The sequence below is a fragment of the Triturus cristatus genome, chromosome 9, assembly GCF_964204655.1.
Source record: "Triturus cristatus chromosome 9, aTriCri1.1, whole genome shotgun sequence".
In the NCBI taxonomy this organism is placed as follows: Eukaryota; Metazoa; Chordata; class Amphibia; order Caudata; family Salamandridae; genus Triturus; species Triturus cristatus.
The window spans coordinates 943,476,030-943,492,194 of NC_140592.1; the positions used below are offsets into that span (position 1 = coordinate 943,476,030).

Consider the following 16,165-nt stretch of genomic DNA (forward strand, 5'->3'; position numbering starts at 1 on the left):
CAGCACCATGACTGAGCACTTTTATTTAGTATGCTGAACGCAGCAAACCACCATGACAAATGTAAAGCGAGCCATCAATTAGGCATGGTGCAGTATTTCCAACATGTTACAAGAAGCATATTTCAGACAGACCGCTTCTAAAGCACTAACAGTAATCTACACTGCAATAGCTTCACATTAGAGGGCCATTGCTGCCAACATTATGTGACATTTTCAGGCTGCACAGACAAATGTGCTAAACATCCGCTGTGATGATGATCTGTGCTGATTAGAAGCTGTCAAATAATGCCTTGAATGTTTGTGAACCACACATTACTGTCGCAAACACCACTATTTAGTGGGAAAGCAATGCAGTCTAACAGTTTAACTCTATTGTGAGTAAAATTTATAATACAAATTTACCATTTATTTTTAAGCATTTTATTGAAATTTAAAAGACCTATGAGAAATATATAGCACTATGGGCCAGATGTACGACCGGCATTTGGCCCGTTTGTGACCGCAAAAAACAGATGCACAATGTACTAACCCTATTTTGCAAGTCGCTAATATATTAGCGACTCACAAAATAGGGTTATCGACTCGCTACTAGGAAGGGGCGCGCCAAGGGCGTCCCTTCCTAATAGCGAGTCCATACCCAATGTATGATTGTTTTTTGACCGTAATTGTGGTCGCAAAACACTCGCAGTTTACCACCCTTCTCAGAAATGTGGTAGGCCACTCGAAAACGGCAAGGGTGCCCCTTCCCTTTTGTGAATGGATGCACAAATACTTTTTAAGAGCAGGCAGTGGTCCCAGGGACCACTGCCTGCCCTTAAAAAATGAAAATGAAAAGTTTCAATTTTGTTTTTTAAATACATCCCGTTTTACTTTAGGGTAAACGTGCTGCATTTAAAAAAAGAAACACTGCTTTAATAATAAAGCAGCCTCAAACATGGTGGTCTGCTGACCCCAGCAGGCCACCATCCCTGGGAGTGCAAGCCATTCTCAATGGGGTCGCAAATTGCGACAGCCTCATTAATATTCATGAGGCATTCAATTTGTGACCCCATTGGGAATCGCAAACAGTATCTGACACACTGTTGTATTTTGAATTTTGCAAAATGTAATGGTCATACATCTGGCCCAAAAGCTTGAGTGAAATATGTCACATTCACCAGTGAGTCGCTTCAGGCCTTTCAAAAGCAATTCTATCTTTCCAAATAACAATAAGCCAAACACAAACTAGAAACCCATTGGGTCCTTCTGCTGATACCACACACGAATATGCCACGTTAGTTTGCATGTGTTTACAAAGCATGCCTTTACAACGCGGTCATTAAAACGACTGCGTTGTTAAATTGCATAACTTTACAGCGCAAGTCGGAACAGCGACTTGCTGTTGCGGGGGCGCTGGATTTTGGAATAGTATAATTTACTATTCCAACTCCAGTCTGTGCAACAGTAGGGAAGGTGTTGGATTTTCAATCCAAAACCTCCTGCCCCCCTAACGCAAGTCGTTGTTCCGACTTATGTTGTAATGGTATGCAATGTAACAGTGCAGTCTTTGTAACGACCGCGTTGTAATGGCATGCATTGTCTTGCATCCGTGGTAAGCTATGTTTACCACTACACACCCATCGAGCATCAGTTTAGAATTTTAAGGGAAACCACCATCTACAACCAAACGTGAGAGTTGCAACAACTCAATATCTCAAGTAGAAGCTCAAAGTTCAAAAAATTTAAAGTCACTAGTGCAGGTCCACCCCTTGAGTCTCACTGACAGAATTGAAGAAGTACTTAGTTATGCCAGATGATCAATTAAATGGCTATGTTATATTAATTTGTATAGCACCTAAATCACTCAGGAGGATATCCCGGAGCTGAAGCAGGAGCTGTATGAAACAACCCAGGGTCAGGGGCAAGGTGATGAGCCTAGTGTTCAGTTTCTTGCAGAATTCAAGAACTGAGGCGGATTCTCAAATGTGCAAGGGCAGGTCTTTCCAGGCTTTAGGAGTGAGGTAGAAGATAGCACAACCGCTGGATCTGGTTCTGCGTATGCGGGGTGTGTGTGAGCGAGTAGGAGTCTGGCTGAGCAGAGCGGTCTAGTAGGCTTGTGGAAGTTTATGTGCTTTTTGAGATGCGTGGGGCCAATGTTGAGTTTAGTATGCGTGTGTGAGGAGTTTGAAGGGCTGGGAGCCAGTGGAGCTCTTTGAAATGTGAGGTGATGTGAGTGCGGTTGTGAGGTTTAAGGCGAGCCTGGCCACTGAATTTTGGTAGTTCAGGAGTCTACTGGTCAGTTCAGCATTGATTTAAAGACATTCTTGGGCACCCTGAGTGTGTGAAAGCAGGAGATGGAGACTTCATGTACTTAGCCGGTCATGGTGAGTTGGTTGTTGATTACTGTTCCAAGGTTCTTCACGTAGGTTGCTGTGCGGGGTGTTAGTTGAGTTAGGCAGGCCACCAGTGGGAGTCAAAGAGAGGAGTCTTTGCCAAAAATTACAACTTTTGCCTTGCCTATGTTGAGCTTGAGGCAGATGGTTTACATCCATCTGGTGACTGGTTATGCAGGTATAGAAACTGAACTGGTCTGGGCGTTTGGCCTCTTGACAGATAGGAAGAGTAAGTGCTGGGTTTTTGCCAGCATTGTACATAATGTTGATTCCATGGGAGCAGAGGGTGCTTGCCAGTGGGGCCATGTAAGCGTTGAACAAAGTGGGGCTGAGTGAGGATCGTTGTGGAGCTCCGCAGATGAGGGTGAAAGTCTGAGATGAAAGGGGCCACACAGAGTGGGTGTGGCAGGTCTGGAAGGAGCAAATCCAGCGAAATGCAAGACCTTGGATGCCAATTTAATTCAGTTGTTGCATGAGGATGGGCGGAGAGTTGGTGTTGAAGGCTGCGGAAAGATCAGTAGGATGAGGGCCGTGGTGTCATCTGTGTCCATGATCATCCGGATGTCTTCCGTGATGGCGATAAGGGTGGTCTCTGTACTGTGGTTGGGCCTGAATCCAGATTAAGTGGTGCCAAGGAGGTGGTCGTCAGTGAGGAGTGTGGCTATCCGTTTGGATTTGAGAACAGGTGATGATCCAGGCGTTGAACTTGGAGATGAATAAGGGGAGGCTGTTGTTGTGCTGAGGCTGGTGGTGTAGGAGTCCAGAAGACCAGGATGCGTCTGAGATCTTGTTCAAGTCCCACCGTGAAGATTTGTTGATGATGTTTCTGTAGTGGTGTGGGATTTGTATGCAGAAGCTGATGAGGGCGTGCTCAGATGAGGTGATTGGTGTGGGTTTGTCTATTTATCTACTGTGATGTTCCTGAAGCTGAGGAAGATGGGGTCCAATAGATGTCCAGCGTTGGAGTTGAGGATCAAGGGAGCTATGAAGTCCGCGATAGTAATGCCAAATATGGTGGTAGATGAGGGTGCTATTCAGAGTGTAGTTGGCAGTGATGAGGAGTTTGAAGGTCAAGTGCACCATGTTGCTGGTGGTGCTTTCCAATGTGGTGGAGCATTCTTCGAAGATAATTGTGATTCTGCCTCGGGGTCTTCTTGTCTTGTGATCTTGTATCGGGGGACGATAGCTGTGGTGATGATCAGGGCTGACGAGGAAGTCAGCCAGGTTTCAGTCAGAAAGAGCAGGTCTGGTAAGCAGTCATGTAGTTGATGCCAAATTTCTGTGGCGTATTTAGTGAGTGTTTTGAGAAGTATGCAGGACTGTGAGGGGTGTGGTGTAGTGGGGTTCAGGTATTGTTTGTTGAGTGTGTCTGGTGTGTGAGGTGATGGGGGAGTGAGCTTGGTGCATGTGAAATCGCAGGAGGCACAGGAGCACCTCCTGTGTTGGGCTTCAAGGCCTGGCAGAAGCCCTGGGATATGTTACTTGGGTTTTGGGTACAGAGGACCACGGTCGAGAAGTGACAGGGGGCAGGGGTCCTGGCGCTGGGCAGGGCATGGATGGACACAGAGTGTTTGTCTTTGCCACATCCGCTGCACATTTCCGCACTGTAGCCTCCATTAGGAGCAGACAGTTTTGGCAGAAAACTAGTGATGCTAATTCCTGTGAAGATGGATGATTAGAAATCCAGTGATGTCTCTTCCTGTGTAGACTGATGATGGGTGTCAGGAATCCCCTCCCGCACATGGATTCCCTCCCACAATGCCACTGCCGTGAACCTGGTGCGCTTGGAGGAGAGCGGACTACAACTCCCAGAATGCCCTCCGGCAACAGTGCCTTATGCAACTCAAGAGTTCTGGTTACATAACACCAAGGGTAACGCCTAGTTTTCATGTTATGCAACTCAAGAGTCATGGTTATACAACGCCGAGAGTACTACTTAAGGAGAAGATCACTGGGACTCGGCGTCGGATATTCTGATCTTTACCGGAGTACCTGGTTGAGGTACACGGACCCGTTGGAGAGTTGAGCGGAGGAAGGAACATTCTAAGGAGCGGAGGAGAGGTGCTGCGTGTGCTTCCTGCCCGTGTCCTGTCCCGTTCTGAGAGCCGTATTCAACGTCATTGGGCACAGGTACCGTTGGTAGAGCCGAAGCTCCCAACGGCCTGACAATTGGAGAAAATGAGGTGGGTGCGAGCCGAAGCTCCCCACCCTCGTTACTTGGGTAAACACACGCCTAGAGCTAAGACGCTATCCAGGAGGTGTTTTTCCGCGTCTTAGCCATTGACACTCGTAGGAGAACTGGGATAGGTAGAGCGGCTGCTCCCATCCTTTCTCTGCACCACCTTGGGTATCATCACTTAAACCCGGATACAAGAGACGCACACTAGGAAGTGTTCCCAGCGTCTTTGTGTTGTGGCAGTACTCTGGGGGATACTGGTAGAGCGGCTGTTCCCAGGTGGTAGAGAGCCCGGCCGGGTGACTCCCACGTGCCCCCCCCCCCCGTAGATAACACAACCTTGGAACTACCCTTCACAGAGGTCGAGTGGCATTGTCGGCCACTGCTTAGCACTGTGCCCTCCGTTGGAGCATACCGGGTCCGGTGTGCATGCGGAGGACGGTTAGAAGAGCTGTGAATGGGTATCGTACTTTAACTGGTGATTCCAGTACCGGTATTCTTTGTTGTCTGTAGTTGTTTATCTGTTTATTAAATCATCCTTAACCTCCATTTCTCTGGTCCGTCGTCTGTTTGTCCCACCCCCGAGAAAGCCAGGACGTTACAATGGGATATCCAGTGATGTCACTATCTAGTCATCGTGTTTGGCTTCTTCTTTTAAAGACAGTTTTGGTGGGAAACCAGTGATGTCACTTCCTGTGCAAATGGATGATGGCAAATACAATGTTACTTCCTTTTTTTATTTGGTTGAATCTTTTTACTGCAAATATCGTTACAAGAGCAGAGTTTCACAGTACAAGCAGTTTATTTCCATGAAAATATTAACAGAGTAAAAAGACAAGACCATTTCAAAATACCACTAAATAAATTGCTAAGACAGCAGCTAGCAGTACAAAGAATAAAGTGCATACACAGTAGATTCAAACCTGCCTTTCCCATGGTTTGTTTTCACAACAATTTACCCTCCCATAAAAGAGTTCACTGATTGGATATATATTAATTACTTATTTCGGGGGGACAGGGCAATTTGAGTAAAGATAAAGTGCATTAAGTAGTGAAATATCAATAAAGTGCATAAGGCCTTCTAAACATCTGAATAAAAACCGTGTGCACATAGTCCCTGCAATTCCTTGTGCTCAAATAAACACATTTCCGACCCAGGTCTGAAAGGGAGCCCAAATCTTATTCCACCTCTTTCTAGCTTTTCTACTTTTGCAAGAATACAAATTGTTTTTTAAATTGTATATTGATAAAAACTGTGCTAACCACTAATGGAACGAAGGAGAGAGAGGGTCGAGCCATGTTGATGCTATACAGATATGGGCCACGGCCATAAACAGAAAAGATTGTCCAAACCCAGTGACCAGATTATAGTGTATTCCCAGTAACATTAACTGGAAAGTTGAAGTAACATCCAGGGATGGATAAGTTTTCAAAAACTTGACTAGCTCTAACTTCAGCTGATCCAGCGATGGGCAGGTTTTAAATATATGCGCTAAGTCTGCCTCCTGGCTTTGGCATCTCGGGCAGTAAATACCGACATTTCCACCCCATTTATCAATTTTTGTCGGTGTATAATAAAGATTGAGGAGGGCGTGGCCAAGATGTGAGCGAGGTAAGAAGCACCTTGCTGTCTCTCCGCCGACCGCTGACATTTAGCACCAGCCTGCAGCCTCCTGGAGCCTTATCCTCGCGGGCGAAGGTTCCTGCCAGCAACGCTGCACCGGGGACGCCTGCGGGAGTGATTTCAGCCGGCGCGGACGCCGAGGTACAAGCGGATTGTGCCGAGCCCCGGGGCCTTCACAACGGCGGTGCGGCCTACTCCTACGCTGTAGCCGTGCCGTGGAGGAGATACGCTCTCCCACGCTGCCTCTCCCTGTGGCATGTAGAGGCCTGGTGACCGCTCAGCTGGGGGCCGCTTTTGAGACGTTGGGCTGCCTCCTCCCGGGGCCCTACCATTGGAGCTGACGAGGGCGGACCGAGAGGCTGGGAGGGACGCCTCATCGGCCGCGGTGCGGCCTGTATCCCGGCGGAGTCCGAGCTGCGCTGCTGTGCCGCTTTCTCAGCCCCGTGTGACTGCCGGGGGGCGCCCAGATGGGTAGGCTTCTGCCACGGCCAGTTGCTTGCCGCCCGGATCTGGCCTGGCGGGGCTTGCCTGACACCTGGGGCGTTCCAGAGCCCAGTGGAGAAGACTACGCCTGCATAGTGGAATCCCCTGGAGGTGAGGGGACCACGCCCGACGAACTGGCGCCGGCCCGTGCCCGCAGAGACGGAACCAGAAGCAGCCGCCCGACCCGTGACTGGTCCGGCTGGGAGCCCTGATGTCTGGGCCCCCAACATTGACCCCTGACTGGCTTCTGGAGAGGTGGCTGCTTTGAGCTGGCCGCGCCTGACTGGGCCTGCGCTGTGGAGGCCGGCCACCGGGCCTGGGAGAGGGATTGCGGACCCCGTGAGATCGCGGCCCCCGCCTGGGGGTCCAGAGGACAACGCCAGATGCCATTCATCGCCGCTGCTTGACCTTCCTGGTGTGCGCTGTGGGAGGCCTGAGGTGGGTCTGGTCCTGGGGGGTGCGGCGTGGATGCTTGGAGGGCACCGTCCGAGGGCGGCGGAGTGTGCTTGACGCTGTGACGCTACGGCTTCCACCCCCTGGGCCTTGCTCGCCGTAGACATTGAATTAGGCCTCAAGGCACTGTTGCACTAGGCTCCTGCGTGACTACTTGACCCACGCTGCCCCGCCCCGGCGTAGCGCGGCTGCTGGTTTGCTCTGCCCGTCTCTTCGGCGCAGGCCTGGGATATGTCCACCACCCGCGCCAGGAGAGACAAAACCCAGAAGGACTCCACACTGACCTCACAGTAAAGGATCTCCTCTCACGCACTCAGCAGGCCCTTCCAAGATGGCCCATTCATCCCAGGAGGCCGCAGTCACCCCAATAGCACGAGACGCCCGAGAAGAACCGGTAACGCATGCCTTCCTTGAGTCCCTCTTTACGACACTCCGGGAGGATCTGCAAACAGTGAAACACGATCTCACCTCTGAGATAAAGGACATTCGCAGGGATCTCGATAGCAGATAGGGACACAGAACTCTCTTCGCTCCAACAGGAGGTCATTCGCATACACGAGCAGCAGGTAGACCTCCAAGCGCATCTAGAAGATCGCGAAAACCACTCTCGGAGAAACAACATAAGGATCCGTGGGGTTGCCACGAACTGGGAAGCGGGAGACATCTTCACATATGTGCGGGGGCTCTTCAACCATGTGCTGGGGAACCCACCTGACTTTGAAATCAAAATCGACAGAGCCCACCGGGTGGGGCCCCCTAGGGCGGACAGGGCGGCTCCGGCGGACAGGCTGGCTTGCATTCAAGACTTTCGCAAAAAGGAGGAGATCCTTCGTAAGGCCAGGACAATGCACCCGATCGTCTATCAGGACCAACATCCCACTCTCTATCAAGACCTTGCAGCGATTACCTTGCAGAAACGCAGGCTTTTCCATCCCATCACGCCTCATCTCCGCCAACGGGACATCTCTTATTCTTGGGGCCACCCGTTCCGATTGATTTTCCGCATGGATGGCGAACAATATCAGCTTCGCTCCTTGTCGGAGGCCTGCAGACTTCTTGGAGTTGATCTGCCGGAAGAGGAAGGGAGTAATCATGGATCGAGCCCTGCGGCAGGTGTTTCGCCATTGGGTTGGCAACGACGCCTACGACGCCCTAAACGGCCGGATCCTACAGAAATCGCGTCAGAAGGCTGCATTAGAGTCGCTCCCCGAAGAACTGGCGAAAACCCACCCCTCATGACAATAGAAGAGGCTGCCTGTTCTTTATTATTCTGAGGCGGGGAGGGGGTAATCTTGGCCACTCTATGGACCCCTTGCCAGACTTTTTCTGTTCATCCTGGGATGACGGCCTTTCATGTTTCAAATGTTGGTTGTTTGCTATCTTCCCTTTCCCCACCGGGGGAGTTTATTCTTCGGATTCCCCACTGGACCTGTCAGACATCGTATCTATCCATGACTTTGTAGTTCTGGTTCTTGCTGGGTATGCTTTTTCCTTTTTTGGGGGGTCCTCGTCCACTGTTTTTTAATTTTGGCTTCGATAGGCTACCTTTGCTGAGTAACCATCCTTGCTTGATAAACCCCGGGATTCAGAGGTATTTTTGGTCTCTCGTTCTCTAGATGGCACCCACTACACTTCGTATTCTTACTCTGAATGTGCGAGGACTTAACAAACCCATCAAACGGAGGGCAATGTTATCCTATCTGGAAAACTCAAGGGCGGACATTTGCCTCCTTCAGGAGACGCACCTACTAGCCCGGGACTGCTATCGCCTTAAATCCCACCTCTTCCCCACTCAGCTCTTTTCCTCTAGAGACACCAAAACGGCAGGGGTAGCTATCCTGGTCTCCCGCTCCTTCCAGGGAAAGGTTCTCCAGAGGGAGGCAGAAATTAGAGAGAGACTTCTCACATATCAGTTTGACATTGGGGGGGTTGACGTTCACGATAGGGTCTATCTATGCTCCCAACGAGGGGCAGGAACAGTTCTTGCATGAAGCACTGACCGAAGCCACAGCGACGGTGGAGCGTAGAATTCTGTTAGGAGGGGACTTAAACCTGGTATTTGACAACTCGTGGGACAGATCAGCGCAGCGATCAGGCCCGACAGGCGCGCTCTCCCAGAGGGGTCTAGATCGCTTGAGGGACTTGGGGATAGTGGACCTTTAGCGTTCTACCCACCCTATGAACCGCAACTACTAATTTTATTCTAGTGTCCATAAGACCTATGTCCGCCTTGACTACTTCCGGGGCACGGATGCACTTCGGACTCTGCTAGCGGGGTCCAAGATTTTGACTGCCTCTCTCTCCGTCCACGCCCTGGTGGTGGTCACCCTTACACTTCCCCCACTACAACAACCCTCCCGCCAATGGTGCTTGCGCGACACCCTCCTACATCGTGCGGACATGGTCAAACAGCTACAATGTGCGATAGATGACTTTTTGACCCATAATGACAACAACGACACCCCACTTTCTACACAATGGGCAGCGCTTAAGGCAGTCTTGAGGGGAGAGATCATTGTCATTGCGACAGCAGATAATACTGACCGCAGGTGTAAGAGGGAAGATCTGACACAACAAACTAGAGAGTTGGAACAGATGGATCAGCGCACAGGGGAGCCTAGGATTTGGAGACAATTGTGCGCCGTACGGGCCCAGCTTGCGCCCATCGATAATGATTGGGCGGAATACACTGCTTTACAACTGCGCCAGGCATTTTACACGGGGGGGGGGGATCGGTGCAGCTGTTTACTCGCTCATAAGTTGTGCAAGATTTGGCAATGTCAAGAGGTTCAGGAAACATGCGACGGTGCGGGGCGAGCGGTAACAGCCGATGCAGACATTGCGAATGCCTTCAGTGACTTCTACGCCCAACTGTACGCGGCACAAGCATTAGATGGCTCGCTTAGCGAAACATATATAGCTGCAGCACAACTTCCCTCACTCATGCAGGCTCAAGCAGACCACTTATAGAGAGAGATACGCGTGGAGGAGGTCATAGCGGCAATCTCCCGCCTCAAGCTGGCTAAATCACCCGGACCTAATGGCTACACGGCCGCCTTTTAGAAAACCTTTTGCCCAACAATAGCACCCCTCTTGATGCACCTTTTTAATTCCTTCGCGATTGCGGGGGCAATACCGGAGGACATGTTGGAGGCGGCCATTGTTGTCATCTCGAAGGCTGGGAAGGACAAGACTAGCTGTGGGGCCTATCGCCCTATCTCGCTCCTCAACATTGACCTCAAACTTTTCACGGGGATCTAGGCTTCCCGTTTGGCACCCTACATGCCGGGACTCATTGACCCAGATCAGGCGGGGTTCATCCCTCAATGCCAGACGAGCGACAATACTAAACAAGTGCTCCACCTGATCGAGAAGGCTTCCCGGGTCTCCAGGGAATACATGCTCGTCACCATAGACGCAGAGAAGGCCTTCGACCGGGTCCATTGGCCATTTTTAGAACAGGTGCTGATCCAAGTGGGGTTGTGGGAGAGATTTCGTACCTTAATTCTCAATTACTATCAGCACACTACGGCCTCGGTCCGCGTTAACAGACATACCTCGTCCTGCCTACCTATCTCCAGGGGGATACGACAGGGGTGCTCTCTCTCCCCCTTGCTTTTTGCGCTGTATAAGGAGCCCTTTGCCCAATGCATTTGGCGCAACCCTCTTATCACCGGGATAAAATTTGGGGGCAACACTCACACCATTAGCCTCTATGCCGAAGACATCCTGGTTTCTCTTTCCGATCCCACCCTACCCTTGGGTGTTTTTATGGCGGAACTGGCATCTGGCTTCAAAGTTAATGTTGAAAAATCAGTCGCACTCAACCTCTCCATGCTGCCCTCCACCTTGGCGCGCTTACACTCTGCGCACCCCCTTCAATGGGCAGACGGACCTGTCCCCTACCTTGGCATCCAGCTGGCACCTACGTTGCCAGAGATAGCACCATCAACTACGCTAAACTGCTGACGCAGATCTGAGCAGGGCTGGGGCGGTGGAGGTACTTCCCGATCTCCTGGTTAGGGAGAGTGGCTGCTATAAAAATGAGGATTCTACATCAAATACTTTACATCTTCAAGACACTACCTATACGGCCACCCGGTGGGTGGATCAAGCAGGTTCAATCGGAACTGTCACAGTTCATCTGGCGGGGCAGCCGACCTCGCAGGAAGGGAGCCATCGCGATGCTGCCTCCAAGGAGGGCGGGCTGGGGGTCCCGGATCTCCGACTATACTTTCAAGCGACGCAACTCCGACATTTGGTAGAATGGAGGAGGTCCGAATCAGAGAAACACGGGCTGTTCCAAGACCAAGCAGTGACTGCCATGACCCTGCAGAGGATTCCATTCCTACGCAGGGCCCACAGACCTGCTAATCTCTATGCTTCCCATATAACTAGGACGATTCTTGAGGCCTGGGATCAGACCTGTCTGAAATACAACCTGACTTCCTTCCCATATCCCCTCACCCCGCTCTTAGATAACCCTGAATTTCAACCGGGAATGGGAAGGAATATCCTATAGAGCTCGGCAGTCAGCACTAAGCATGGGACTGACGGAGACCCTGACCAAGGTGACCACGTACTGGTATTACACACCCGACCGCCTTCATTCGATGGACCCCCGACAAATTGCTGACTGCTGGCGGGGCTGCGGGAAATGGGGCACACTGGTGCATCTTCTATGGGAATGTGAACAGCTACACACTTATTGGGCGCAGGTCATTGATGAAATAGACAAACACTTCGATACTCAGCTCCCACTTTTCCCAAGCTATATCCTCCTGGGACTCCCGAACCCTCTCACATATCCGCATCGCTCACAACGAGGCCGCCAGATGGCGGTTGCACTGGGCTCGGCCACGCAAAACATTCTGCACCACTGGCGGACTACTCGCACCACCACTTTTACAGGCTGGCTGCAGCATGTATGGCAGGTCCTGGGGATGGAAAATATCACTCTTACATTAGCTGGGAAGGGTTCCACTTTCACGGATCTCTGGCAGCCATTTCTCGCCCTACTGGGCTCTGAGTTTAGGGAGCTCACCTGCATATCAGCGCCTCCCCAGTGGGAATCCCAGGAAGCCTTGTGGAAAGAGGAGAAGTGAGCCTGTTTTGCATTGGCTTCTTAGTTGGTGTACCAGGGTCGGGGTGGGGGGTGGGTTGGGAGGTCAGGATACGTTTTTTTTCTCTCTTTCTTGGCCACCTACATATGTGAAATGTCTGGTTTCCTCCACTATCCGCATTTCATTCTTGATTAACCTGACTTGAGTTGAAATCATTTGTGTAGCTCACTGTTGGCCACTGTTACGAAATGCAAATAAAAAGATTTAAACCATAAAGATTGAAGAGCGTTTTATAGTGCTGTGCCTGTATTTCCGCTGACTATTTCTAAAGACAGTGGTCCCTAGACAACAATCTGATACAAAAGCAATAATATAGATCAGTGCTATATCTCTCTGTCCAGCCAGACAGGTATTTAATATGCAATGTAAAGTAGAACAGTACGAGAAATAATATAAGTGGGACTCAACCTGGGTCCAACTAACACAAACGGACAAACGACAAAGTAAAGGGTTCAGGCAAAAAACAGCTTGTCTGTTTTGGGGCACATTACAAATAGAACAGACAGAATAGAGTTAAGACACCATTAAATGTTAACATAACAATCTAATAAACGTATATGGTGTACATTGTGTCGACGGCGTTTCGATCCCGTGTTTGAATATTGGGATCATCATCAGGACATTAGAATAGCATGCCTTTAGTTAATAAACTAGTAGGAGGTGAGGATATCGACCCCGGACGAAGGATCAAGTTGCGCAGGGGCACTGACAAGGGTTCTAACCCCATAGGGTGGTACAGAGCTCTGGCAGGCACTGTGCACAGCAGAATTATTGCAGGGCGTGTCCTTGTAGAATGATGGACAACGATGGTTTCAAGCACTGGATAATTTGCTTGGACCAATCGTTATGATTAAAATGCAAGTTACGGCATTTGCATAGATCTAAGGGAGAAATAACATCTTAATTACGTTGCATTGGCCAATAATTGAAAGGTACAGATTGTCCATCCTCGGCAGGTCACTTTTCGACTTATGAATTACCTGCTCCAAGTTAGATTCAACTATCTGGTCTATGTCTGACTTGGTACTGACACCCAGATAGACAACGTTTTCTACTATGTGGGCATCGGTAGATTGTATCTGTTTGTTAAAAACTAATTGAGTCTTTCTACAAATTAAGGAATATCCTGATCATTTTCCCCAAATCCATGGCCTCTTTTTCCAACTTATATTGATACCTCTGGGCCTGGCGTCACTATTGCAATCTCGTTGGCATATACCAAAACCTATGCGCTTTTGCCATGAAATCGCAGGGGCTCAGTAAGAGCATTAGCCTCCAATTTTCTAATCACGGGGTCTATGTAAAGGGCAAACAATAAAGGAGAGCAGGGACAGCCCTGTCTTGTTCCTCTTGAAATTTGGATAGAGTCAGATTGCCCTCCACATAATCTGGATCCTAGCAGAAGGATTTTGATATACTGCTAGAGTAGCTTCAATAAAGTCCTCACCAGGGATAATTCCAGGCTACCCTATCAAACAACATTTCTGCGTCTAACAGGGCAAGGGCAATGGGACCTTCAAAGACAGCTGCTGCATCAAACGATCCTATGACCCGAGGGATATGGTCTGTGGTTTCCCTCCCTGGTATAAAACCATGCTGTCTTGGCGAAACCAGCTTTACGATAATATGACTTAACCTTGTAGCTTATACATTAGAGTAGAGCTATATGTCACTACTAATTAAGGTTATAGGTCTGTAAAATCAGGGATCTTCTGAAGGCTTCCATTTTTTGAGAAATACGGCTATGTTAGTTGACTCCCAGGATTCAGGTATATGTTGGCCTTTCTAAGCTTCCAGAAAAATATTATTAAAGTCGATCTCTAGAGCTGAGAAAAAACTTTATAGAATTCTAGTGGGATTTTATGTACCCCAACTGCCTTACCAGAAGGGAGTTCAGCAAGAGCCACATAAATCTCGTCCCTACTGATAGGTAGCTCCAAGATTTCCCGATCTTCGGGGTTTACTTTGCATCCAGAAACTAAGCCTAAATGTTTCTTTATATCATTTTCTTTCTTTTTTCATCGCGCATTCCGAAACTTCAGAATACCTCCTGAATTCCCTCTATATTAGTACTAGAATGAACCTTGCTGTCTCCGACTCCTTGATCTCCCCAGATTTCACTTTTTGTCTAGTACCTACCGCCAACAGATGCTCCACATCCACATGTTCGCTGTATTCATAGAATCCCTTTTTGCAGGTCATATATTTTTCCGCTGCTTTCTTTGCTGACATATTGTTAATGAACAAGTTACTTACCTTCGGTAACGATATATCTGTAAGACACAGATTAGTTATAGATTCCTTACCTTAGAATTACCCCCAGGCGTCGGACTCGATCCGGAGAATTTTTCGCCAGCAGTACCCCTGCGCGTCGAAAGGTGGCATTCGTCGTTGGCGTCGTGGTCGCCGGGATGACATTGAGGTAGCTACTTAGACGCTGCGCTGACGTCAGTTCTTTTACACGACATTCCATGCCAGAAGCGCAGAGCCATGCAAGACACTGACCACTGGTGCTCAAAACTAGGGACCTGAACGGGATTCCCTGACCCTAGAAGTCAGTTAGCAGAATGGGGAGGATGGGTTGGGCAGTAAGGAATCTATAACTAATCTATGCCTCTTACAGATATATTGTTACCGAAGGTAAGTAACTTGTTAATCTGAAAGAGACAGTTATAGATTCCTTACCTTAGAATAGATACCCCAGCAATACCAACCCTGGAGGTGGGTCTGCGAACCAAGTTCACACCAGAAAGTCCTGGAGAACAGAACGGCCAAAGAAGCCGTCTCTCCTGACTTGGCAGTCCAGGCAATAGTGATTTGTGAACGTGTGCAGAGATGCCCACAAAGCTGCCTGCCAGACATCATTGAGGGGAACTCCCCGTCCCAAAGCAGTGGTCGCTGTCGTCGCCCTGGTGGAATGGGCACGCAGTCACACTGGGGGCTCCTTCTTTGCTAAAGAGTAGCAAGCTTTGATGCACAAAACGACCCAGCTAGAAATGGTCTGTTTGTGCACGGCCCGACCTTTTTTGGCGCCCACGTAGCCAACAAGGAGCTGGTCATCCACCCGGAATTGCTTGGTGTGATCCAAGTAAAAGGAAAGAGCACGTTTTTGGCATCCAGACGGTGGAGTCTCTCTTCCCCCTTAGAAGGATGTAGAGGTCAAAAAGAAGGTGGGCAAAGTGATGGTTTGACCAATGTGGAAAAAAGTAACCACCTTGGGAAGAAAGGAAGGTCTATTTCTGAAGACAACCTTGTCCAGATGAACAGCCAGAAAAGGAAGCTTTGGAGAATGAAATAGTAGCTCACTCACCCTGCGAGCAGAGGTGACGGCAACCAGAAAGCCAGTCTTTAAAGTAAGAAGTCTGAGAGGACAGTTGTGAAGCGGCTCAAAGGGAGCGCACATAAGGTAAGTAAGAACCAAGTTCAAGTCACACTGATGCATTACGAAGGGAACAGGAGGAAAAAGATGAGTAATGCCCTTAAGGAAGCGATGTACAACAGGGGACTTGATAAGAGAAGGCTGATCAGGAAGCTGAAGAAAGGCTGAAATGGCTGAGAGGTAGCATTTCAGATTGCCCAGAGAAGAGCCCTGCTGGGCCAAAGACAGGAGGAACAAGAGAACCGTAGAAAGGGGATCCACAGCCATTGCTGTGCACCATGCCACAAATTTGTTCTATCCGCAGGCGTATACCGTGTTAGTAGTGCGACGCCTGGCGGCCAATATAATATCACGGACCTCAGGAGGAAGGACAAAGGCCCTCAACTGTCCTCTCTCAATCTCCACGCAAGGAGGTGGAGACTGGACAGGTTCAGGTGTAGGACCGTCTCCTGCTGCTGCGACAAAAGATCCTCCCGAAGAGGCAGTCGGATCGGTGTAACAGCTCGGGCTACCAGACTCTTCGTGCCCAATCCGGAGCCACAAGAATGACTTGGG

The 16,165-nt window shown here is 49.6% G+C and overlaps 1 protein-coding gene across 2 annotated transcripts in view; it reads right to left on the reverse strand.

The window, feature by feature from the left end:
- TTC7B (tetratricopeptide repeat domain 7B) overlaps positions 1 to 16,165 on the reverse strand; it is a 1,510,908-nt gene that overhangs the window by 416,099 nt on the left and 1,078,644 nt on the right. Inside the window, exons 20-21 of one of the 2 annotated variants that reach the window (XM_085626530.1) lie at positions 15,165 to 15,175; positions 1,669 to 1,684 (exon numbers count right to left, since the gene is read on the reverse strand). The exons of the other annotated variant lie outside the window; for it this stretch is intronic. Coding sequence (XP_085482656.1) covers positions 1,669 to 1,684; positions 15,165 to 15,175 — 27 coding nt within the window. The remainder of the gene's footprint in view (positions 1 to 1,668; positions 1,685 to 15,164; positions 15,176 to 16,165) is intronic. 2 annotated transcript variants of the gene reach the window in all.